Source organism: Crotalus tigris, unplaced genomic scaffold (genome assembly GCF_016545835.1).
Source record: "Crotalus tigris isolate CLP2741 ecotype Arizona unplaced genomic scaffold, ASM1654583v1 scf7180000019674.86956, whole genome shotgun sequence".
NCBI lineage: Eukaryota > Metazoa > Chordata > Lepidosauria > Squamata > Viperidae > Crotalus > Crotalus tigris.
This window is the reverse complement of record NW_024097655.1, coordinates 42327-69444: the sequence shown is the minus strand read 5'-3', so window position 1 is coordinate 69444 and position 27118 is coordinate 42327. Positions and strand designations below refer to the sequence as shown.

The window sequence follows — 27118 nt, the reverse complement described above, 5'->3', positions numbered from 1 at the left end:
GTTTCCTCCTCCTCTTCCCCTCCTGGCTCCCTGTCTATCTGTCTGTCTGTCTCTCATACACATACATACATACATACACACATACCCCCTTCCTGCTTTCTCCTTCTTCTCACCCTTTCTCTCCAGCCACCACAGAGTTTCACGTTGCTAGCTGCAGGCAGTTCGAGGCTGCGGCTCTGCATGACTGTTGCGTTCCCCTCTCTGGCCCTACCACGTGGCGGAGAGGGCAACTGGGAGCTGGCCGATGCTCGGCTTGTGCCACCGCACACTCACATCTCCGCGCCTTTCATCCCACAGGCTGGGCATGCCCTGGGGTGCTAGGCTTACAGAACGCCATGGCCCAAGTGAGGAAAGGCGTGGCACAGTGTGGCAAAGCAGAGCCACACAAGAAGCCCGGCAAAGTGGGGCATAGCTGGGCGTGACGGGGTTAAGCTGGGAAGGGCAGGGCAGGCTGAGGCAAATGAGCTGCAGCTGCTGCTGCACACCACCAGCCACTGAGTGCTCACTGTTTTCTGTGCATGGGCCAGGGCGCCCAGTTGGGTTGGGGTGGGCCAGGGCTGGGGCTGGGGCAGCGGGGGCCAGTCCCTTGCCATTTCTGGGACAGCCCCGGGGGGCAAATCTGGGCCCTCCCCAGGCTGGATCCAGCCCGCCGGCCTTTTGTTTGACATGTCTGCCCTAGCTCCTTTCAATGCTTTGCCTCCAACTTTATTGGAATGGCAGTTATTCTCTTTGCAAAGAATTTTCATTCCTAGCCTTTGCAAACAGTTGAATTGCGGCTCATCTGGGCTAGGTTACTAACTTTATTATACATTATCCTTTCAGTAAAGTCTATATGTCAGTTCTCTTGCCCATTTTAACAGTAAAGTAATTTGCCAAAGTCTGCTTTGAAGCCTAGGAGCAAATTTTAAACCTTGGCATTTTTACATTTAATTAATTTAATTTAATTAAATTAATTAATTTAATTTAATTTAATTATTTTTTTAATTTGTTGCATTCATCCATGAGATGGATTACATAAAATTGTGTATAATGTATTAGTAAAATGTATTACTAACAAAAGGATATAATTTGGGAGTTGGGATGGCATTTTATTTTTCTAATTACCTTTGCTTTGCACTCATGGACTATAATAACTCTCCCTCCCTCCCCCCTCCTTTTCATGGTGGCGCTGTGGCTGTCCAGCACCGGAGCCTCCACTGAGACTGCAGAGGGAGAGCCTCTTGCCTTCACGCAGGAAAGTCAGTCTTAGCCACCAACTAGGTTGTGTCCTCCTCCGTGAGTCCTGCCTCTATTGCCAAGAGGTCCCTATAAAGAGCTTCTGCCCTGATTCACTGTTCCTGCCAGTGGCCCATCTCTAGATTCTCACTAGGGTGGCAGGCAGGAAGCCGGCATTCCAGCAGTCCCCTTTCCGTTCACCGAATGGGATGGGCACTATGGCAATATTCCAAGTGCAGAAAGAGTGCTCCTGGGAATATAAGCTACCCAGCTGCCTCTGGGCTTTGGTTCTCCAAGCAGCAGAGAAGACAAACCTGGGCTGGCATTCTCTTCCCGCACAGAACTCATGGATGGGCTCTGGCCGCGTGGCTGCATCACAGAAAGGCTCCTCCACCTCCGTGCCATCGTAGCGGATGCACATGGCATATGTGGACATCACTCCTGCATTCAGAAAGACCAATACAATCAGTCCTTTACTGCCACGACTGTTTGCCTGCACAGATGTTATCCATCGCTGCACTCTCTGAACTGCAGCATCAATAAAAGTCAAGGCACCTTCTGTCTCCTTTTATCACCTGGCATGAATACACTCAGCCCCTCTAATTAAGGCAGTGGTGGAATCTCTCGGAAGCTGTCAAAGTGAAAGCCTTAATAGACTCTGGCTGCACTCATGCCTCATTAGCCTGATGCTAGTGGGGAACTTGGGCATTCCAGTAAGGAGCTGAAACAACCAATCTCATCTGGCCAGTTAAATGGGTCCATCGCAGGGGGGGTGCCAGCTACCCTAGCCACTTTACCAGTCCACCTATCCCTGGGGAACCATGAGAAAGACATAACATTTGTAGTGAATACCTAGTGATCCTAGGGTTGGAATGGTTAAATAAATGGAACCCCTGGGTAAATTGGAGAATGCCAGAAATCAATTTCCCAAAGGGGGACCCTACGGACTTAAATCCCAAAGGAATCCTACCAAAATTGAGAACAGAAAAGGCATCCATGGGAGAAGAAAAGGGGCTACCCAAAATACCAGAGGAATACCGAGACCTTGCTGAAGTTTTCAGTGAGGAGAGTCAGATGAGCTCCCCCCCTCACTGACCCATGGATTGTGCCATAGAATTCAAGCCTGGGGCAAAACTCCTGAAGCCCAGATTATACTCTATGAGTCCTAAGGAGAACCTAGGCCTAGTAACTCCTAGTTACTAGGCCAGCATCTTCACCACTAGGCCAGTTTGCTTCCAGGTCTAATTTATAGTGTTGATTTTGACTTTTAAAGCCCTTCGTGGCATTGGGACCAGGTTTTCTGAGGGACTGCCTCTCCCTAATTACATCAGGCTTGGTAGAGAAGGCTTGCTGTGGGTCCCATCTGCCAAGAGAATTCATGCTATCTGGGGTTCCGGGGGGGGGGGCGAGCCTTCTTTGCCAGAGTCTTGTCCTGCCAAAGTGTTCCCTCGCAACATTCCCTCTCAAGTCTTCCGAGGCCTGTCTATGTTATCCCACTGGGAGTGGTGACTGACTCAGAGGGACGGTACTCGTCTCTGATTCTTGCTACCCAAGAGACATTTCTGTCACTATATGGATCGCATGAATCCACCCCATTATGCAACACTCAGGTCTCAAACCCAGGCTGTGGCTTTCCAGCTGACAAGCCCAGCATCTTAACCACTAAGCTAGGCTACTGCACAGGTAAAGGTAGAGGAGGATGCCATTCCCTCATCCATTAAACCTGCCAAGGATCAAAGCCCCTTAGAAGCAAACAGCCTGCTTTGGTCCACATTGCTCCTGTCAACACTGCCAAACATTGGATGTTCTTGCTTTGACAAAAAATGCAGAGCTGTGTGGTATTTTTAGAGTTAATTTAAATGATGCTGGGAGGAGAAAGAATGTCTGTGGGGATTACTTTAGATAAGAAGCCCTGCTACAGAAATGGAAGGGAACCTTTGCCCTTCAAACTGATTGGAGAATGTGATTTAGAACAGCAAATTAAGGGAAGGAAATATGCTAGCAAAATATGTGCTCAGGGGAGGGAAATTCAGATCTTGGCATTCCTCCATGCTGTGTCGACATTCTGTTATACAATTAAAGACTTTTTAGGATAAACAATGCCTGGAAGTTCTTTGAAGTGTTTCATTAGTCAGAACCTTGACAGCTCCAGCATAGGGAAGAGAGGAAGAGGGAGGGAGGGTATTTGAGACTCCAGCCTGGGCAAAAGCTGAGTTGTTTAAATCTTCTATGGCATGACATGGCGAATGCAGATAGATAGAAGCTGTGTCCTCTCTGGGCCTGCGGATGGCATAGAACAGAAGACCAGCATTAACTAACCCACATTCTATGATGATGGCCACTAACTTGGAGGTTTAAAAGGGGGCTGGTAGAATTAAAGAAAGGGACATCTTCCACAAGCTGTTTGTCTGAAAGACTCCATGGGACTTCTGAGTTAAAGGCTGTTTGTCTTTAAATCGTGGTTGCAAGGAAAGTCAGAAAGAGGGGGGCTTGTTTCCTGCTCCTGAGGCATCTGGTAGTTCCCAGACAACAGTCTGGGTCTTAGCCGGCTCAGGTGGGCTGTTCTTGAGGTTCTTAAGAACAGGAAACAGAAATTCTTCATTGAAAACAATTCTGAGGCTGGGTTTGTACTCTAACCAAATTTATTCACCATTTCTGATCTGTAGAATTATTCACAGACCTCAGTTCTGTCTGAAAACAACGTAAGATAAGGTAAGGTAAGGTAAGGTAAGGTAAGATAAGATAAGGCAGGATAAGGTAACCAGGAAAACAGGTCGTGAAGAGGATGTGTAGCATCCCAGACAATCCTGCAGACCCTGCTCAAGCATCACCATATAATGCCATGTCCTGGATAGAAGGGAGGGAATTGTCAATCATCTTTTCTGCCATCGTCATGAGGGAAGTTAGCCCAGAGAAGGAAATATTAAAAGGGCAGAAAAATATATTTTTCCTCAAAAGGATTTTTAAAACCAGAAACCAATCCTGGCCTCAAATCTCTTTGCCCCAAGCAGGAGACAGCCCTATACAAATGCAGATGTAAAACCATCAGAAAGTTGGAGCCAAAGAACTCAAGAAGACAAAGAGAAAATCTGCATACCCCACCCAAACTCTAGGAGTCATTAGCCCCATCACCAGGGAAGCAGGATATGATACTAGGATTAAACCACAGATATCAAGGCCTAGAAAAACACTCAGAAATAGCCTCAAAGTTCATGCCACAGGAACAGGAAACTATTCCAAACAAAAGGCTAGAGGCGGTATAAAAACCTACTACCCATGTGCTCAGCCTTTCTTCTTTCCTCTGCTCTTTCTTGTAAGAACCATCCTTCTGCCTCTTCAATAAACTGCAATCTTCTTTCCAAAGCAGCCGCCATGTTGCTTATTTATTCCCGGCTTGGATGAATCAGGATGAAGACTTTACTTCAGACACTCACCACTCTCTGCACCGCCTTCCTGTCTGAAGCAGTGATGCTTCCAACCCAGACAGTAATGCAATATGATAGGATGCTCTCGATCGTCCCTCTATGGAAAGTGGTCAGGACAGGGGAAGGAAGATGTGCTTTTCTCATGCAGAAAATGCAGTTACTGCTGTGCACACTTCATCAGTATCTCCCTGTTGAGTGACCATGCTAGCTGCACAACAGAAACTTGAAGCTGCTAACCACCTTCACAGGTGAATCATTACCATACAGAGGTGTGTGGTTGTGCCTGCCTTTTTTGAAATTGACAATGATTTCTTAAATCTAACATCTCTTAAGATAATTGATAAAAACTCACTCAAGCTGCTACAACTTGAGAAAATATTGCCTCTAAGCATGACCCAAGTACTGTTCCTTATACAGTGAATTATTTCAGATCAAGTGGCTGTGTTGGATCCATTTCCAGTATATAGACATGTTCTGGGCCACTGGCCTATATAATGTTATAGATACAATGGATGCTTTGGCTTTTAATAGAAAAATGCAATTGTGTATGTGTACCGCCTTGGGCAATAGGGCCACAAGAACTTTTGCCTGCCTTTGTCCTGTCGCAAGCTCTACGCAGAAGTGGCTGCTTCCATGCTTGGAATCTGCCATGGTGCACCTGCTCTCCTTGAAAGCCTGCGCAACTAAAGGCGAAGGATGAAATCAGCCCCCCCCTTCATGGGGAAAGGCTAGCCTGACCTGCTTCCCTTCCCAAGCAGATTGGCCAAGGGCTCCCCATGCAAGCCCTTCAGGGGCTGCTCACCTGTGGTGCAAGTGGAACTGCAAGGTTCATGGGAGGAGAGCTTCCACCGGTACATGTCGGCTGGGCTCACATTCTGGCCCTTCCGGAAGAGCTTCAGCCGGTTCCTAAAGAACAAGATGCCTCAATGAAGCAGAGAGCTTTTCTGGCACAGCCAATTTCAGAGAGAGAAAGGTTTGGGTCACAAAGTTTGAATTTGGGAAGATACTTCCACATTGTTATGCTTTAAAAAATAGGGTTTTGGATCGTTTGTTTGTAATAAAACCTACCTGTCCTGTTCCCCAAGCAGAATTCCCAGCCCGGTTATTGGCAGAGCTTCCACTGTCTAGAAATAGAGAGAATGGGATAAAAATACCCACAAGCAGAAACAGTTCCATTTATACAAACACATCCCTGTAAGCTGATTTGTCTATTATATGCCAAATACAGTTGATTTCATGCTGTGATGCCACTTCACATAATGATTCCTTTATGATCTATCCCAAAGACATGCTCACTCCCTTCCAGTTGGATGCATGTAATCCTCTTGGTCCAGACCAGCTCTATTATCATTAGAAATAATATCATTAGAAATAACAGAATAACAGAGTTGAAAGGGACCCTGGAGGTCTTCTATACCAACCCCATGCACAAGCAGGAGATCTTATATCATTTCAGGTAAGTGGCTGTCCAGTCTCTTCTTGAAAACCTCCAGGGGTAGAGCACCCACAACTTCTGAAGTTCTGAATAGAGCAGAGGGAGGAGTCCCTCTCTATGCCCATAAAGTATATTGCTGAGAGCTGGAGGATGGTCTGTTTTAACCATTCAACCATTTCTGAGAAAGAACTTTAGCTGAGAAAAGTGCTCATCTTAGGAAGTAAATTCAATTCTGTCCAGTCCCTGAATAAAAATCGGTCATTACACCAAGTGGCTTCATGTCATGAAATGATTTGCCCGTCATGGGAAGTTCTGCTTAAAGGCTCCAGGAGAGATAGCTGGCCTTCAGTCAACTAGCCCTGATCCCTAGCTATGAAGGAGGAGGAGGGGGGAGGGGGAGGAGGAGGCAGAGGCATGCATCAAAAGACAGCCCTGGTGCCTTCAGGGTGCACCTCCTTCCTCTTCCCTTTCTTTAAGGCCCTCTCACTTCACTGGTTTATACATTAGATATGGGAAGGGGTAGCTTGTAGCGCCTTTACACCAGTGGTGTTTTCCCGTGGTATGGCCCTCTCTCTTTCTCCTTTGGGGAAGCTAGTCAATTTCTGGTCGGGATGCTGTAGCACTCTATCAGTCACTGTGCTGAACAGTGTTGATACAGGCACAACACTGTTACTTCACACAAGTGTATCTCCAGCCAGTGGTGAACTTGTTGGTACTTTCTAGTGGAATGGACCAAATGCTCCTTGTCGTCCTGCCTCTTCTGAAAGTTCTGCTCCAAAGGGATGTGAACCTCTGGTTGAAAGGCCAGTGCTGACCACACCCAAGATTTCAAAAGGACAGGAAGCAAACTGGAACAACCTGAAGAAATCCAGGCCTTCCTTGTGACTAGCAAAGCCATAATAAATATACACAGATGTATAAAACTTTGCAGGAGTAAGAGAAGGATATTAAGAAAATATGTACAATCTGCAGAAGAAGAGTGTGCACGTCTACCTGTATGCTTGTAGATCTCTGCTCTCATACTTTGTTTTAAGAAAAATAATAATAGACAGCACAAATTGTGACACAATGAATACATTTTAGGGTGGTATAGATTTTCTGGCTGTGTGTGTGTGCCAGATTGTCCATTCCCACACACACACACACACACACAGACTGGCTGATGGGTGGTTCATCGACTGGAGTCCAAAGGTCCCTGTCCCAAGGCAAGAGGTCCTGCACCTTTTCCACAACTGATAATCACAGCTACCCGCAGAACAGCTTTGCTGCTTGAAAACGGACCCAGGAGTGTGGAGAAGTCCTGTCTCTTAATTGCCCAATCACATTTCTTGACAGCAGAAGCTCTGGAATAATTCCTTCCTTTCAACAATGGGACTGAAGTGTTGTCCCCCCCACCCCCTCACTCCAAAAGTTGCAACTGTGTTTGATTTCTGTTTCAGTCTTCCTTTTCAGGCTTAAATAGCACTGTTGTAATTCCATGCATATCTGCCTTGGAATAAGTCATATGGAAAACTGACATTTACGTTAGAGTAAACATGGACACGATTATTCTGCATGAAGTTTTTCATATCTGGGTCAAAAACATTCCAGAAGACCCCCCCAAAACAGTCAGACTATAAACTGTCTGAGCATAACCCTGACAAGCTTCACTTGATTAACTAAAAACACAATCAGGATTATACAGTCAGTTTCTCCAGTCTGCAAACCGATCAATAGCAAGAAAATCATTTTTTCGATATTGAAAGACCAGTGAAACGAACACATCCTTGCACAATGTAGAGAAGAAGGAACACCCCCCCACCTTCTCCATTTTCATTCTTTATTCCCTGGAGCTAAAATCACTGGGAGAGATCATCTGCTAGGACAAGCTTAAGTCAGTGTGCTGGAGGTAATCAGTTACACCCGTGGCCAACCAAATGATGCTGTTGATATTCTTTTGGTGCCTAGAGGAGGACCTAACCCTAGTACACGGGTCGGCAACCCGTGGCTCCGGAGCCGCATGCGGCTCTTTGAGCCATCCCCTGCAGCTCCGGAGCCTTCCCCTGCCATTTCAGAGAGAGACAAGGAGAGAGAGGCACTTTCTCTCTCTCTCTCTTTCTCTCTCTCATGTGGACTTACCCCCACGCAGAGCTCCTGATTGGCCCTGCGCCTGGGTGCCCCATCCCCTGGGAGAAGGGCGGCCAGGAAGTCCCTTTCCCAGGCTGGCCCCATCTGAGGCGCATGTGGCTGGGGAGCCGTGCAGGGAAGCTCCAAGATCCCCTCTGGGAGCGGCCTGCCGAGCCTCCGCTGAGCGAGCCAGCCCTTCAACAAACCGCGGCCCCAGGGAGAGCAGCCCCTCCGATGCCCAGCCACTGCGACCGTTGGCCAAGCAGCAGCAGAGCCGGAGACAGAGGGTCAGTGGCGGGGGGAGGGAGGGGAGTCCATGGAGCACTGCTGCGAAGTGGCCGCAGGACAGGTGACGCCCCCCGGCTTACTTGTTCCAGGCAGCAGTCTCAGCTGGGGCATCGCTTCCTGGACCATACCCAGGCCGCTCCCTGGGCAGCCGAGCAGCCACATGTTGCCCTGAGCCGGGCGGCAGTCATGGTTGGTGCGGCGGCCAGCGAGGGCATCGCTCCCCAGGAAGCCGAGCTGGCCACATGTTTCCCCAGGCCGGGCCAGGCGGCAGTCATTGCTGGGGCAGCAGCCGGTGTGGGCATCGCTCCCCGGGAAGCCGAGCCGGCCACATGTCACCCCAGGGTGGGCCGGCCGGCAGTCAGGCAGGAAGCTTGCCTGGCTGCCGCAGGGCTCTCCACCGCCCGGCCCCACCTCGGCCCCATTGGTGACTCCTTCCTCGGCCGCTTTCGGGGAGCTGCTGCCACCGCCGCCCTCAGTGCTGCAGGAGGAGACCTTGGGCTGTGAGGCCGGCGGGGCCAGCGATCGGGACCCACCCTCGTCCCCGCGGCGACACTCCCTGTTGCCGGCGTGGCCACCCATAATGGACCCAGCCTTGGCACCCTCCTCTTGCAACAGCGAAGTGGCTGGGGAAGCGGCAGGGGCCAGGCCGGAGGCGGCGGGGACCCCTACCATGCTGCAGTGGCCGCTGCTGGAGCTGCTGCCGCCGCCACCAAACCTGCTGCCTCCCGTCCTCCCCCTCCCTGCCCATTCAGCTGAGGACGCAGCAGGGGTGGCGGCTGGGAGCTGCTGCCTCTCATCCTGCTCCCCCTTCCCGCCCGTTTGGCTGAGGATGCGGCAGGGGGGCGGCTGAGAGCTGCTGCCTCCCGTCCTGCTCCCCCTCCCCGCCTGCTCAGCTGAGGATGCGGTGGGGGGGTGGCTGGGAGCTGCTGCCGCCTGTCCTGCTCCTCCTCCCCGTCCGTTGGTGCTGTCTGCTTTTTGCTCCCTCTCTCTCTTTATCTGGAGGAGAGGGAGAGAGAGAGAGAGAGAGGAAGGAGAAAGAGAAGAGAAAGAGAGAGAAAGTTAGAGGAAAGAAAGAAAGAAAGAAAGAGGAAAGAGAAAGAGAGGAGAGAGAGAGAAAGAGAAAGAGAGAAAGAGAGAGAGAGGAAAGAGAAAGAGAAAGAGAAGAGAGGAAAGAGAAAGAGAGAGAGGGAGAAGAAAGAGAAAAAGAGGAAAGAGGGAGAGGAAAGAGAGAAAGAAAGAGAGATGGGGAGAGGAAAGAAAAAAAAAGGAAAGAGAAAAAAGATTGAGAAAAGAGAAAGAGAGAGGAAAGAGAGGAAAGTTAGAAGAAAAATAAGAGAAAGGAAAGAGAAAGAAGAAAGAGAAAGAGAGAGGAAAAAAGAGAGGAAAGAGAAAGAGAGGAAAGAGAGAAAGTTAGAGGAAAGAGAGGAAAGAGAAAGAGGAAAGAGAAAGAGAAAAGAGAAAGAGAGAGAGAGGAAGGGGAAAGAGAAAGAGAGGAAAGAGAGAAAGGAAAGAGAGAAAGAAGAAAGAGGGAGAGAGAAAGGGAGAGGAAAGAGAGAGAAAGAAGAAAGAGAGGGGGAGAGGAAAGAGAAAAAAAGAGGAAAGAGAAAAAAGATTGAGAAAAGAGAGAAAGAAGAGAAAGAGAGGAAAGAGGAAAGAAAGAGAGGAAAGAGAGAGAGAGGAAAGTGACAGAGAGAGACCCTTTTGACATCTAAAATGAAGATAACACTGCATATATCCTTTTTTTTTACCTTTATTTTACACACACACATACACACACACACAAACATTAAAGGTAAAAAAGGATATATGCAGTGTTATCTTCATTTTAGATATCAAAAGGGTTTTGCAGCTCCCAGTGTCCAAGTGGCTCTTTGAGTATTTTGGGTTGCCTACCCCTGCCCTAGTAAGACCAAATGGCTTTGGTTTTAAGGCCCCATAGATCTGGAGTTCTTGATTCATTCTTAGTTCTTGATTCAGACCAAGCTTGTGCAGAATTTGGGGTTCCTCTTAGACTCACTGCTCCTGTTCAAGGAACAGATGGCAGTGGTGGGGCAAGAGGGCTTTTGCACAGATTTGTTGTGCATCATTGCAACCTTTAACAGTAGCACTTAGAGTTATATATTGCTCCACAGTGCTTTATGGTATTCTCTGAGTGGTTTAGAAATGTGAGCATATTGCCCACAACAATCTGGGTTCTCATTTTATAGTCCTCGGAAGGATGGAAGACTGAGTCAACCCTGAGTCTGTCAGGATTGAACTCCTGGCAGTGGGCAGAGTTTGCCTGCAATACTGCACTTTAACCACTGCACCATCACGGCTCTTACACCCTTTCTTGAATTGGGAAGACTTGAGGCCTTTGAACTATGGTGCTGGAGAAGACTCCTGGGAGTCCCTTGGACTGCAAGGCGTTCAAACCAGTCAGTCTTAGAAGAGATCAACCCCGACTGTTCTTTAGAAGGCCAGATCCTGTAAGGACCCACCCCACTTTGCATCTTAAGAAGACAGAACTCTTGGAATAATTCTTCCAACAGGAATCCTTTATTAAGAGAAAATGGTTGCAGGCATGCTAGACAGGACTTGGGGTCCAAGCTCTCCCATTCAAGGTTTTAAGGGGTTCCCCAGTAGTCCCACCCAATCAACCCCCCTTCCAGTGATAGTTTCAAGTATCACAATTCCACTCCCTTTCTTCTTTCTTCCGTCTGGATGGAGACTTCAGATAACTACATGAAAGGCAATTACTCTCCTTTGGTATGCTAACACTTCGAGGTTACAATAAACACACATTCAGCATTTAGCTCTTTGAAGTGTAAGGAAGGAAGTGAGGGCCATAAAGCCCCTTTGTTCTCCCCCTTCTCTCCCTCTTATGGCAGAATCCAGAGAAGGCAGAATTGGGAGTTTCTATATTTGATAATTTAAAGATGAAATATAATTGGATTCTGACATCCGGCCCCTCTTAACAATAAGAGAAATCCACCAGGGGTTCGCCCTCCGAGCTGTCATCTGAGACATCCACCGGCCCTGTGGTGTAGGCTGGAGTCCTTTCCCCTTGGTGAGCAGAGGTGGGGGTTTCTGCAATTTCCATCATTCTCATGGCCGTTTCTTTTGGCTTAGCTGAATACTTTCCGGGTTTGTTGATTGGGGATCTGTCTGGGTTGTGCTGGGGGGCCTTTGAGCGGCATTCTACAGCTCGATGCCCTTCTCTTCCGCACTTGAAACATCCCATTTGCTTCTTGGCTGTATCCGATGATTTCACCGGTTGGTGTGTCAGCTCAGGCGGGGGGCGGCTCCATTGTTTTCCTCGGCGGTGCCTCTTCAATATGTCGATCTCTGCTTCCTCTGCCAAGACGTACCATTCCTCAAGTCGATGTGGGTCCCCTCGGGGCAGGCAAGCATCATATAGATCATAGTTTAGTCCGTCTTTGAAACGGCCAAGGAGGATGTCTTCTGGCCAATTCAGTTTGCTGGCAATGGCTCGGAATTCTTGTGTATACTCAGCCACTGGGCGTTTGCCCTGCCTCATCGTTGTTATTCTTTCACGGGCTTTGCGATCAGCCAGGGGGTCTTCAAATCGTCTTCTCAAAGAGGACATGAAACGGTTGAAGTTACTGAGTTCTGGGGCATTGGAGTCATGCAAGTTCACTACCCAATCCGCAGCTGGTCCATCCAGGGCAGATTGCACGATCCGGATGCGGGCTTTGTCGCATCCGGATCGTGCAATATCCTGCCCATATTCCTCCATGTAGCTGAGGACTTGGGTTAGGAAAAACCCCAAGCGTGTTGGCTCCCCTTTGAATTTCACTTCCAACGGTGGACGTCTTGGAATGGATCGGTGCCTCTGTTGTGGGTGGTAGTGCCTTCCGTCCAGATTGCCATCTGTGGTCCGGTAGGGGGTGGGAGCTCCTGGATCAGTAGATGTCCCTGGGGTTGCAGGTTCCACGTCCCCCTCGGTGTCTCTCCCTTTGCGGCTCCAGGAACTGGGGCGGCCGTAGGGTTCAGTATTCTCCTCTCCTAGGGAGCTGAGAGTTCTTTTCATCAGGTCAATAGCTTTCTCTAGGATCCAGTCTGAGTACGGTGCCCAGCTTCCTCCCTCTTCACTTGCGTGCAGGGATTTCTCCATCTCCTGCTTCCATTCTGGTTGCTTGGTCCCCCGTCTCAGGGTCACCTTTCTTGATTCCTTTCCCCACTCACTTTTCTTTCCAACGCCCATCGACCAGCGAGGCTTGTGTTCCTGTGTCTCCACCACTTCTTCTCATGAGGAATCTGGCCTCTCGGATCCCAACATCTGGCAAGGTTCCAACTGGGTCAGCGGCTCTCTTTCCAAGGAGTTTTCCCCCTCTCTTGCTCCATTGTCTGACATGGTAAATTTTTGCAAAATCCCCCGGCAAGGGTCTTCCTTCCAGGTGGATTAATTTTGCAAGTCCTGTCTAATGTAAGGACCCACCCCACTTTGCATCTTAAGAAGACAGAACTCTTGGAATAATTCTTCCAACAGGAATCCTTTATTAAGAGAAAATGGTTGCAGGCATGCTAGACAGGACTTGGGGTTCAAGCTCTCCCATTCAAGGTTTTAAGGGGTTCCCCAGTAGTCCCACCCAATCAACCCCCCTTCCAGTGATAGTTTCAAGTATCACAATTCCACTCCCTTTCTTCTTTCTTCCGTCTGGATGGAGACTTCAGATAACTACATGAAAGGCAATTACTCTCCTTTGGTATGCTAACACTTCGAGGTTACAATAAACACACATTCAGCATTTAGCTCTTTGAAGTGTAAAGAAGGAAGTGAGGGCCATAAAGCCCCTTTGTTCTCCCCCTTCTCTCCCTCTTATGGCAGAATCCAGAGAAGGCAGAATTGGGAGTTTCTATATTTGATAATTTAAAGATGAAATATAATTGGATTCTGACAGATCCTGAAGTTGAAACTCAAATACTTTGGCCACCTAATGAGAAGGAAGGACTCATTGGAGAAGGGCCTAATGCTGGGAAAGATTGAGGGCAATAGAAGAAGGGGATTACAGAGAATGAGATGGCTGGATGGAGTCACTGAAGCAGTAGGTGTGAACTTAAATGGACTTCAGAAGATGGTAGAGGACAGGAAGACCTGGAGGAACGTTGTCCATGGGGTCGCGATGGGTCGGACACGACTTCGCAATTAACAACAACAACAAAAAAATCATGGTGACTCATGCCTCGGTCACCTCTCAAATGGATCCCTGCAATGCGCTGTCCTTGAAGACCACTTGGAACCGCAGCTGGTCCAAAATGGTGTAGACAATTGTGGATGCAATTCACATGAGCTGTGCTGCTTCTAGTGGCTGCTGGGTGCAATTAAGATGCTGGTTACCACCCCAAAGCCCTTCAGGGCCCAGGGGAGAATTGTTTTCAGAAGTTTCTCCTCTTCTCTCCAGTGACCTTCTTCAGATACCTGACTATTGGCACTTGTTTCCTGGAGGACCAGCGACTGGGAGGAGAAAGTCTTTCAGGGCCGGTGAGAAAAGTGTGAGAGGCAATGCCATAGGCTCATTCAAGAAAAACAACAAGGAAAAAGAACAAAAAAATGAGACATGTCAGTGCAAGGCTGAACAGAAAAGATGTGGTGGGAGAGGGAAGGCAGTAAGGAATAGAATAGAAAATAGAACAGAACAGAACAGAATAGAGCTGAAAGGGACCTCGGAGGTCTTCTAGTCTAGCCCCCCGCTCAAGCAGGAGAACCTACACCATCTCAGACAAGTGACCATCCAGTCTCTTCTTAAAAACCTCCAGTACTGGAGCGCCCATGATTTCTGAAGACAAGCTGTTCCACTGGTTAATTGTCCTCACTGTTAGGAACTTTCTCCTTAATTCCAGGTTGCTTCTCTCTCTGATCAGTTGTTTCTTGTCCTGCCCTCTGGTGCTTTGGAGAATAATTTGACCTCCTCTTCTTTGTGGCAGCCTCTCAAATACTGGAATACTGCTATCGTGTCACCCCTATTTCTTCTTTTCTTTAGACTAGCCAGACCCAAGTCCTGCAGCCGTTCTTCATATGTTTTAGTCTCCAGGACTTTGATCATCTTAGTTGCTCTTTTCTGAATTTTTTCCAAACTCTCAACACCTTTTTTTAGTATGGTGACCAAAATTGGTTGCAGTATTCCAGGCATGGTCTTACTAGGGTTTTTATAAAGCCGTACTAATACTTTGTGTGATCTTGATTCTATGCCTCTGTCTATACAACAGGATTGTATTAGCTTTTTAGGCTGCTGCTGCACATTGCTGGCTCATAGTCAAGTGATCGTCCACTAGGACTCCAAGGTCCCTCTCACAGTTACTGTTTTTGAGCCCAGTCTCACCTAATCTGTACTTATATCTTTGGTTTTTCCTGCCTAAATGTAAAACTTTGCTTTTCTCCACATTAAAACTCATGCTGTTGGATAGGACCTATTGTTCCAGTTTGTCAAGATCTTTTTGGATCCTGAGTTTGTCTTCTGGGGTGTCGGCTATTCCTGCCAGTTTGGTGTCGTCTGCAAATTTGATGAGTTCCCCTTCTATTCCCTCATCTAAGTCATTGAGGAAGATATTGAAGACTACTGGGCCTAAGATGGAGCCTTGTGGTGCCACACTGCTTATTTCTCTCCATGTGGATGTAGTACCATTGAGGACTACTTGTTGAGTACTGTTTGTCAGCCAGCTACAGATCCATCTAGTGGTGATGTTGCCTATTCCACTTTTTCTAGCTTACCAAGCAGTAGTGGTCTACTTTGTTGAATGCCTTGCTGAAATCTAAGTATACTATGTCCACAGCGTTTCGCTGGCCTACTAATTTGGTCACTTTATCAAAGAATGAAATAAGATTGGTTGGGCATGATCTGTTTTTAACAAACCTATGCTGGCTATGAGTTATAACTTTGTTTGCTTCAATCTTCTGCTCACTGGCCAGCTGGCCTCACGCTCTTCTCCAACAAGCTGACAAGCTTATTGGGTGGGCTTCCTGCCCTTGCTGCATATCCGCAAGAAGCAGCAGAAAGCAGCATCTCTCTCTCTCTCTCTCTCTCTCTCTCTCTCTCTCTCTCTCTCTCTCTCACACACACACACACACACACACACACACACACACACACACACACACGATGTAGCAGTGGGGGCCATCCTGCTCCAGAAGAATGCAGGGGGGAAGCTCAAACCCTGCGCCTATGCCTCCCGGAAGCTGACCAACACCTAAAGACATTGGGCAGTATGGGAAAAGGAGGCTTATGCAGTTTGATGAGTGCTGCTGATCTGGAGAGAATTTTTAGAGGGCAGCAAAGTCCCTTTTGAGGTGTGGACAGACCACAAAAACATAGAGGCTCTGAAAGCCCCAAGGAAGCAGGTCTGATGGGCTCAATACTTCAGTCGTTCAACTTTATCTTTTCATACTTGCCCAGGGGAAAATATTTCTTCACAGATGCTCTCTCCCACATGCCTCAATATAAAAGTACCTGGGAGGAGATAGTTAACTGAATTATCCCCTTCCGGCAGCTGGCAGCAGAAGGCTCCTTAAAGCTAAGACTGTCAGCCCCTCCTTAACCGACCGATAATACATTGATTGAGGGAAGCCGAGAGAGGATGAGTGGTTCTGAAAACACAAGGAAGAGTTGATGATGAGGGAGGACCTGGCGTAGAAGGGAAACAAGTTGTATGTCCCAGCCAGTCAAATAGCCCAGGTACTTTAAAGAAGTCATGATGTCACCAGTTAGATTAGAGAAAATGTTTAAAAATGTATCAAATATGTGTTGGAAATGTAAACAACAACCAGGCACTTATTACCATCTCTGGTGGATAGGTCCTAATGTTAAAAAATTTTGGTTTAAGATCCATATGTGGCTAGAAGAGATGATTAAAATACAGATAGAATTTAAATCAGAACTCTGTTTGTTAGGAATATTAGGTTTGAATTATGGAAAAGAGAATGAGTATTTAATATTGCATGTGCTGACAGCCGCAAGAATAATATTTGCCCAATTTTGGAAAAATGAAAATTTACCATCTGACCAGGCTATAATAACAAAAATACTCGAATGTGCAGAAATGGATAGACTGACTTTAGAAATGAAAGAGAAAGAAGACACAATTTACTTTAAAACACGGGGAAAATTTTATTATTGGTTAGAAACACGCTAGAGTGAGAAAAGGTTATGAAATTTAAAGAGATAATTGATAATTTGTATTTATATTCCATGATTATTTGTATGAACGTGTTCTTATTTCTTCTTCTTTGTATATTTGTGATCTTAAATAATATGGTAAACTATAATTAATATGTAATATATTATTATTTTTAAGTGATTATACTTAATTAATATTAAGCATTATTAAGTAGTGAAATGAATGAGATTTATTGACTAATTTGTTATTTACGTGATTTTATGGAAAGTTGTTTAATAATAGAGTAATTATTAAGATTTAATATGTAAACCCGGACTGGTAGACTTGCTGAAGCGATGTTATTTTGTGGGATTAATCCCACTTTTGTGTTATCCCTTTTCCCTGGTCTAATCTTTTTGTATGTTTCCCGTTGTCTTACCCTTTTTGACCCTATCCCCTTATTACTTTATAAAACTCAATATATATATATATATATGCTGGTCTGTGGGAGAGTGCCTTTATAGATGAGCCGTCATTTGCACACGGCTCCTAGATCTTGTCGTAGGTCCTAATTGATTTAACTGCTTTTTAATTACGGCTTCCTCTGCTGTTTTGATGTTGTGTTTATGGAGGATCTTACTGATTCTGTCTGTGGTGCCTTTTATGTATGGGATTCGCATTCAAACAACATCAAAACAGCATTCTGCACAAACAGAAAAATATCCACCATCCTTAGAAACCCCAAAGATAAAATTGAATTAGAAGGAGTATACGAAATCCCATGCACCACTTGTCCCATCACATACATCAGACACACCAACAGAAGAATAAGTGCACGCATTGAAGAACATAAGAACTCAGTCAAAAAAGAGGAACCAACATCTTCCCTGGTCCAACACCTTAAAGCCACAGGACATGAAATTGACTTTAAAAATACCAGAACCATTGCCAAAAGTGAACATTTTAATAACAGAATAATCAGAGAAGCCATCGAGATAGAAAAACGCCCACACAGCATGAACAAGCGAGATGATACCTCCCGCCTACCAGCCATTTGGAAACCCGCCCTTATTGACAAACGACTCCCTAACACAAAAAATGATACCAGACCCACACTCACAAAAACCACACAGGATGTCACCACCACACATCCACGCAAAAAACAAACCCAAAGCCACACCGATGACGAGGCACGACCACAAACCAGAAGCCAGACCACAGCTGAATCATTAGCCACTTTAAACCCCTCCAATCCATACATGAAGCAAACTGACACCCTCCATGAAGAGGAGGCACGACCACGAACGAGAAGCCAAAAAATAGCAAGGCAGCCCAAAATCTTAAACCCCTCTGCAACTCAGACTAACCTGAGCACAACCAAACAGAACACTCCCCCAGCCAATCAGAGCACAGCCAAGCCCCTAACCATTCAGAACACACCTCCACCCAATCAGAACACAGCCAAGCTCCCACCCAATCAGTTCATACCCCCACTGGCAGTTAAAAGGAAGAAACAGCTAAGACCACACATTGCTGCTCAAAGCACGAAGCTGAAAACACCAGCCTGAAGATGACGAATGGGACTTCGTCGAAACGTCGCCAAGACACTTCCAATTTTATGCGGGAGAAAACCCGAACAACCAAAGACCTACATACAAATACCCGCGAAAACCTCAGAAAACATATATATATAAAAGAAGTCATGATGTCATTTCAGATTCATGAAAACCCTCCATTTGACTAAGAGGCAGTTCTGGCAGCCTAAGATAAATAAGGACAGAGAGAGCTATGATGCAGTGAGCCTTGTATGTACCTCAATGAAATGATTGTCAGGGAAGCCTTCTGGACTTCTGCAGCCGGTGGCCCAACCTAACAGTCCATGGGAAGAGATCGCCATGGACTTTGTTGTGGAATTGCTTGAGAGTGTAATTTGAACTGTGGTCAACCTGTTTTCGAAGCAAGTGCACTTTGTGGCATCCTTTATCCCAGAATTTGGCCAAAATGTTTGTGCAGCATGTGTATTGGCTGCATGGAGTCCCAAGGCACATCATCTCCGACCAGGGAGTGCAGTTTAGTGGAAAATTTTGGTGAGAGTTTATAAAATTAATAGGCTCCTCCCAGGGACTTAGGGTTTCATCCGAGTACTAATGGATCAGCTGAACAGATCAATGCATTAGTAGAGCAATACTTGCGTTGCTATCTGAACTATCAGCAAACTAATTGGGTGGAGCCCCTGCCTTTCACAGAAGTGGCTTATAATAACTCAGTCCATAGTGGCACTGGCTCACCCCATTCAAAGTAGCCACTGAACTGGAGTTTGTACCCATGCCAGAGCTTTTAAGGAAACCTCCCTCCTCAGTATCGCTAGCTGAATGGATGGATACCCTTAAAGCCACCTGGGGGAGGTCAGAAGGCACTAAATAAAACCAAGGAGTCACAAAAGAAGCAGGCTGACTGGAAAAGGGCTCCCCAAATTGTTTGGATTATAAGCCCAGTTACAGTTGAACTGTGGTTACCGAAAGTCTTAAGACAGGTCCATCTGGTGTTCCACTGTAGCCTGTTAAAGCCATTTCAAGGAACCTGAGGCCAGTTGGAAAAGAGCTCCCTCCTCCTGTTATGGTGGGCAGTGAGGAACACTATGAGATTGAGAAAATACTGGACTCAAGATATCGTATTTTCCGTATAAGACGACTTTCTAACCATGAAAATCTTCTCAAAAGCCAGGGGTCGTCTTATACGCCCAGTCGTCTTATACGCCGGAAAATACAATACTTTAAGGGGAAGTCACAGTACTGAGTGCAGTGGAAAGGCTATCCCTCAACTGATGCCCTTTATGTTAGTGCAGACAAGTTAATAAGAAGGTTCCATGCCAAATATCAACGTCCAAAGAGATGATTGAACACTAAGGATTTTGAGTAATGATGTTTTTGTGTTTAATAATATTTTTCTAGGTCTCCCTTCCTTCAGGACTGAATCACTATATTGATTCTAGTTTCTAACGCTAATCATCTTGCTAAGAAAAAGGGGATGTGGAAGCAAAGGGAGGAAATAGAATGCAAAGAGCCATTCACAAACCATGAGAGCACGCAAAACACCAAGGTCACTGCTGCAGGTGCTTGATAGAGAAGTGGACTATTCCCATACCAAAAAGAAGTTTTACCATTGGACAAGATGAACACCCGAGGGGTGGGAACCAGGGACCCTTTTATTTAATTTTGTAAGCTTTCATGTGGGAAATCCCAGAGCTGGTTTTGCTTCTCCAGTTCTGAGATGGTATATCCAATAAAGATTTATCTTTTGGGATTCAATTGCCCAGAGGATTCCATTTTTGCGTGCGTTTGCTAGTCAGACCATTGACATTAACAAAATAAAAATAATCAAACTAAGTCTGGCATAAGAGTGTCACGGAATACACAACACCCTCTGTAATTTTGGTTACAGGGCTTGTAGTATAAAGCAGACCTTTAATTTGCTGTTGAGGGCAGTCCCAGATGAGATCATATTCCTGCACCACAGCCAGCCAGACAGTAACTGGGCTCCATGATACACCAAGCCACAAAATGCTGGCGTCCTCAACTAGGAAGAAGAAGAAGATGGGAGGACAAGAAGGCAGATGTGAACGTATAAGTGGAATGAATTACAGCAGCCCTTTCAAAGTCAAGAGTTGCATTCTGAGTTGGGTTGAAAAATCACTGGTAATCATCTCCCAGTTTCAACCAGCATTTGTAGCTGGTTGAAACTGTAGCCACATTTCATGCCAAGTTTGGATTATTCTATTTCTTATGTTCTGTGCCCTCAGGTTCTGACTCAATTGCAATACAGACTACCCCAGGCACTCAATTACCCCTCACCCCAGCAATTCCTCCAGGGATCTCTGCATTTCATCAAAGGGGGCAACTTCTGAGGAAGCAGCAGGACACTGAGCAAGGCTTGACTACAGCTGTGTATACTCAGCAGAGAGAAAGTTGTTCTAGAAACAAGGGTATCTTACTAAGAAGCAGTTCCAGCATCTGGCTTGTGTATTGAGACACTTGGGATCTTGTTATTTACAACACAGCTTGTTGATTTACTATGACCTTGTCTCTCCTTTGATTTGGCATGTAAATCTTTGGCTTGACTTTGGACTGCTGGACTTGGAAATTCGCCTGGCCTAGCTAAGTCTCATCTATAATTAATTGCTGCTTCCTGCCAGCCTTGCTGTTTTGGATTTGCAGAGCAAGTCTTCCCCTTAATACGCCATCTGCCTAGGAACTGTGCCCATCTTCTGAAGGAGTGCTTTAAAAAGCCAAGATGCAAAACTCAGATTCTGGTTCAGGCTCAGGTTATGTAGGACTGAAAGATAACCCAATGACTCCAGAACCATCTCCCACCCCAAAGGAACATACCTGCTCTGTTTTCTCTAGATTCTGCTCCAGCATAAAACCAAAAAGATCGTAATAGCAATGTCCCTTTCTTCTTTTTAATTTGAAGAACATTTTGAAATTAAAGAACCTGATTGTAATCTGTATAATACAGTTTTCATTTAAGGGATCCTTGGTGCTCTTTGGGCTTGGTTGTTTTCTTGCATTTTTCATTTACTTTAAAATTACCATAATTACCAAAAGGAAGTCGATCCTAAATTTAAGATGTTCCTCTTCGAATAAAGAAAAAAAACACCAAAATATAAGAATCCTGTGCAATGTTCAATTTCCCAAACCTGTTAACCAAGGCTTGCCAATTCTGTCTTAAACCAAATTAACTGCCTATAAAATAAGGCATCCCATATGTAAATTTAATCTCCCAATAATATCTACATACACAAACTGTGCATTCACTGTTTACACACTCAAACCAACATACATCTCCTTTCTCCTTGTGGGAACAGAACTGGAAAAAAGAGGAAAGGGTTAGTACTCCAAGAAGGGAAGGAAAAAGAAAAGGAGAAATGAAATGAAGGCAGGTTAGAAGAGGAATTATGTAAACTTCAAAAATTTTTGTGCTGGGCTCAGCAAGCATCAGCCTAATAGCTCTTCCTGCCAGGTCACCATCTTTAGAACTTTCGAGATGGTCCTTCCCTCCTCTTCAGGAGAAAAGGAGTGCATGCCATGGGCGTAGGTGCATGTTAAGATGGAAGGGAGAGAAGTCTCTCCTAGGTCAACCCTCCCAGGTAAGCTAGACTGGGAACACGACCAGATGAGACCATTCTACTTTTTGTAAAGCTACATTAACAGACTCTTGCAAGTCTGTCATTTTCCTAAGCTTCTTTCTCTGACCATTAAACCACTTGGGGCTTCTCCCTTACTTATCTGATCATTCCCTCCTTCCCCTCTTCTTTCAAGACCGTTCTCACATACCATGACATCTTCCTCTCTGGAGGGAAGGTCTTCACGTGGAGTGAGTTTCTATTCAGGCAAATGTGCAACAACCTTCTTTTTTTCCACATAGTTTTTTTGGAAAGCAACTCAGCTTTTTTTAAAATAACAGCATCTGTCTTACTTACTGTACAGGCCTTCATCTTGAAATGCATTAGAAACAACACTAGAGCAAAAAGCATTGTCAGTTACTTACTTTATCTTCTGGGTTCTGTTCCCCTGGGCATTGGCAGCAGAAATAGTTGCATTGGAAATCTGGATCTCTGAAGATACGTTGCTGGCTTCCTCGTGGGTCAGCTCCATAAAAGTGCCATTAGCAGCGTAAGCCAGTAGGTCATCACTGTCGTCATAATCAACATAAAGACGGTCTATTTCAGGCCCAAAGGTGTTGCTGGGGTTTACTGGAGAAAAAATACTGTTCAGGGTCTTGTTCCAGATGGATTCTTTCGAATCTGATCTCTTTTCCCCAAAGCTGTGGATGATTGTATTTTCTAAAAGGAACTCTTGGGAAGGGGGTAGGGAGTCCAGTTCACTTCTATTTCCTTCTACCTTATAGTTGGTTTTAGTTGTGTTTGATTCTGGAATGAGAAGTGGAAAAAAATCAAAGGTAACTGAACAATTGACCAAATTCAAAAAGTGAAATGGAAAATGTCAGATGGGCTACACCTCAGACTCCCAATGTTCTACTGTGCTAATCCAGAAAACTCTTGATGTAAGGATTGTAAATCCAACTCTTATAATTCCATAATGTAGATGGAGACTTCTGAGGTTGAGAGATAATGCTGGGTTCACATAGTATATCCCATGGTTTTGCTGTAAAAATAAAACTTGATAATCTAGAGCAGGGGTAGGCAACCTTGGCTCTTTTATGACTCGTGGACTTCAACTCCCAGAATTCCTGAGCCAGCTGGCTCAGGAATTCTGGGAGTTGAAGTCCACGAGTCATAAAAGAGCCAAGGTTGCCTACCCCTGATCTAGAGTTACTTGGCCCAGAGTATCTACAGCTCTGGACATGGCTCAATTTGATCCAGTTACTTCAATGTGATTCATCCAGATTTGGAGGAAAATTTAGTAACAAAGGGCTCTGTTTCTAGCACAATATTGGAACAATACAAACAGCAGAAACTTTTTCATTTAAACTCTTCAGATTATTCTAAGGGGATAATAAAGCACGGAAATACATGCAGGTTCCCACCTTTGAAAAAAGTGCCCATAATTTGCTCCAGCAAAGCATGTTGTTTGTTACAATAATAGCCATTAGGATGAAAAACATGCTTGCTAAATAGATTGATGAAATAGGTAAAGGGTCGAGTTTTTTTGACAAGGAATAGTGTGCCTCTTCCTGAATGAGATGACCAAAGATTTTTCTGGGATGGGGAGACGTATAAGAAATTTGGGGGAATGCACAAGCCATGGAGGCACTTGGTAACGGCCACTTGAGCGTAAGAAAGGATAGTAATGTTATGTGGCCCAAAGATTCCAGAAAGCCACCCAGAATATGGGGGAGAAGCTGTAAAAAAGTGGAAGGCAGGAGCTGAAGGGTGAACTTTGTTCAAAAGGAAGAGTTGACACAAAGGGAAGTATGGTGTTCCATGTGAAGGAAATGCACATGTGTACTGAGATCAGGAATCTGGGGGTCCAGCCAGAGCACCTGGGTAAGGATAGAAGGGAGGGGAACATATTCTTGGGGTAGAATTAGAGATTGCCAAACTAGGCAGATGACCTGGAGAAAATCCTCCTGGATTAATTTCTAAATGTTTGTGGAAGGAAGACACAGTAATAACAGGCGAGTTCAACTACTTGGACATCTGTTGGAAAACCAGCTCAGCCAAAATGGCAAGGTCCCAAACTGTTTTTCCGTGGCCTTGCTGACTTTTATTTTGTGGCAGGCTGATGAAAAACAAGGAGATTGATTCTCCTAAGATCCATTTGTAATCACTGGGAAAGTACTAGGATTCTTGCAAGGAAGTGATTCTCTTTTCTTGGAGTCCTAGAGAAAGGGGAACTGCTCATACCTTCCCCCAGATTCAGGAAATCCAATTGCAACAAGCTTAAGCAGAATCCCGAGGGATGCCAAAACTAAGGAGAAACTTCCTGACAGTTAAAACAATTAACCAGTGGAACAACCTGCCTCCAGAAGTGGTGAATGCTCCAACAGTTTTTGAGACTGGACAGTCATTTGTTCGAAATGGTATAGGGTTTCCTGCCTGAGCAGGGGGTTGGACTAGATGACCTCCAAGGTCCCTCCCAACTTTATTATTATTATGGATCACCGCACAGTCAGCCAGATGTTCAGACTGGATTTGGCATTTTGTCTATCTATCGAGTCCTTACCCAGGACCTGGGATAGGCAGATGTGGATGTTTGATGGTATTACAGATATCGTCGTAGGATGGAAGCAGTTCCTAATAAGGCTGCCTTTTGCAATTGACTAATAGTGAATTTGTCAATGCCAATGGTGTTCAAGTGGTGCTCCAGTTGTTTTGGAATTGCACCCAAGGAGCCTATTACTATTGGTACTACCCTTGCTTGCTTTTGCCACAGTCTTTCTATTTCTATTTGTATGTCTTTGTATTTTGTTATCTTCTCCAGTTCTTTCTCTTCTATTCTGCTATCTCCAGGCACTGCCACATCCACTATACAGACTTTTTTGTCTTTCTTATCGACAATTGTTAAGTCTGGGGTGTTATGTTGCAGGTGCTTGTCTGTTTGAATTCTGAAGTCCCAGAGCAGTTTAACTTTATCATTTTCTATGACTTTCTCTATTTTATGATCCCACCAGTTCTTGCTTACAGGCAAATGATATTTCTTGCAGATCTTCCAATGTACCATTGTTGCTACTTTGTCATGCCGCTGCTTGTAGTCAGTCTGTGCGATCTTCTTGCAGCAGCTTACCAGGTGGTCCACTGTTTCTTCAGCTTCTTTGCATAGGCGGAACTTCCTGTATTTTGCACCCCATCCTGCCTGGATGGGGTGCAAAAGGCTTTGCCACCCCCAGGCGAGGCTGAGTGGCATCAGAAGCCTTCCATCTTTGGTTCCGGATGGCGTGGCGCACAATCTGGGGATTCATCTGGACCTAGCTTTGGCTAGGAGGGCTTTGTGCAATTTCCGGTTGTGCATCAGGTGTATTTGTTCGTGACCCAGAGAGGGGAGAGGGTTTCTTCTCATGATCACTCATGCCTCAATCCCCTCCCACTTGGATTACTTTACATGGGCTGCTCTTGAGAAATACTTGGAAGCTTCAGCTCCTGCTCCATGAACTACATTGGCTCCCAATGTGCTTCTGGCCACAATTCGGTTTCGACTGTCAACTTTAAAGCTTTTCAGGGCTTAGGCCTGGATGGTCTCTGTTCTATTGCTTCTACCTATCCTGTCTGGTCTATGAGAATAGCAATGAGAGTACATCAAAACCTTTGTGTTGTGCTGAAATATCAAATGGTATATTGCAGGCTACGGTTTAGGCTCTGTGCAGTTCAACATATTTATAATGATCAGGGTTTAGAAAACAAGATTATATTTGCAGATGTCACAAATGTAGGGGCAACAGAAAACACTTTAAAAGATAGCTCAAAATTCAGGAGGATCTTGATAAAGTGAAACATTTCACCTCTAATCTTTCTCTTAATTAGGCTAGACATACCTATTTCCTTCAATCGTTCATCATATGGTTAGATCCAGATCCCTTAACTACTTGAAGATTATTATGCAAAATGATGAGGAAGCAGATTTCAATTGGAGATAGGAGGAATTTCTAAGTGATAAGAGACCTTCAGCAATGGAACATAGTACCTTGTCAGGAAAGGTGGAGTCCCTGTTGCTTAAATTCATTTTGGCAGATGTTGTTGAAGCTGATTTAGAAATGGATCCTGTGCTGGGGAGTGGGGGGAGGTCCTAGATAATCTCCAAGATTCCTTCCATTGCATTCTGTGGCTCCATCTTTATTTACTGTAGTCTTTTCTCATTTTTAATTGGATAACTTTCTTAATAGATGATGGGAATGATTTACATAGATTTGGGCTTCACCAAAGCATTTAGTAGGGCATACTGTTAGAGAAAAATAGGACTCTAGTGGACAACCACTTAAATATAAGCTAGCAATGTGCTGCAACTGCCAAAAAAACCAATGTGGTCCAAGGCTGCATCAACAGAGGGATAGTATCAAGATCATGAGAAGTTATAGTACTCCCTTGCCACTTTGTTATGATGATATGTTGATTAGCAAGGAAATTAAATGTGATCTGGATGGCATGATAATTGAGTGGATAGCTCAAGAACTATACCAAATAGACTTATTAATGGTTTCTCATCAAACTGGGCAGAGGCATCCAGCGAGGTGGCCCAGGGCTCAGTGCTACTTTTCAAGCATTATTTGGATATGGAGGTGGCAGGAATACTTGTCAGATATATAAAGGGTATAAAAATTGAGTGATTGTGTCAGAACCCTCATTTATTAATCCCCCCATTTTAGATATTCTTTGTGCTTTAGCCGTAGTGTTCTGCCATTCTCCCTGGGGGGGTGGAGGGGGGGAAAAGAGTTTGTAGTGTTTTTAGTGCATGCTTCATCTGCTTTGATGTATCCTCTTTGGGGTGTGAATGGAATGCCTCGGGGCCATCTGCCTTATCTCAGTGAGGAGGGAGGAAATTGAGAAGACCTGAGAATCTTGAGAGAGGTGACATCGGTCCATTTCCCACAGCTCATTGTCACCTATGGATTGGCCTGTTTGAACCAACCAGATGGACAGTTGGGGTGGTTATTATTACATGGGCGAGAAACCCTCAGATTCTGCCTAGCTTTCCTGCTGTCTGTACCTGCCAATAAAAGTTCCTTTTGAAATAAATTCTACTTTTTGGGTAAGGAAACGGAGGCGGGTCCTTACAGATTGGGTTAATACTGGAGAAAACAGAAAATAATTCAAAACAATCTGGACAGCTTAGAACAGTGTTTCATGCTCTTTGGGAAATTCTGGAAGTCCATACATCTTAAAATGGCCAAGACTTAGAAACACTAGCTTTGAGAAATGAACCGAAAGCAACAGAACAATGCTTAATGTTTCCCACTTGAAAACAGAAATCAAACACTTGGCTTGCTACTCATGAAAATTTTGGAACAGTAGTTGACGGCAAAATGAATTGCCAGCTGTGCAATATGGTGGCAAAGAAGGCAACATCAATCCAGACAATTTTGGCCACATCAATCTAGATAG

General features: G+C 45.3%; 1 protein-coding gene across 3 annotated transcripts in view; it reads right to left on the bottom strand.

Moving 5' to 3' along the window:
- The window catches only part of LOC120317499 (ADAMTS-like protein 2), a 47788-nt gene that overhangs the window by 14777 nt on the left and 5893 nt on the right, over positions 1 to 27118 (bottom strand). For all 3 annotated transcript variants that reach the window (XM_039364147.1, XM_039364148.1, XM_039364149.1), the window contains 3 exons: positions 22111 to 22492; positions 5443 to 5546; positions 1530 to 1656 (listed from right to left, as the gene is read on the bottom strand). In XM_039364147.1, coding sequence (XP_039220081.1) covers positions 1530 to 1656; positions 5443 to 5546; positions 22111 to 22492 — 613 coding nt within the window. The remainder of the gene's footprint in view (positions 1 to 1529; positions 1657 to 5442; positions 5547 to 22110; positions 22493 to 27118) is intronic.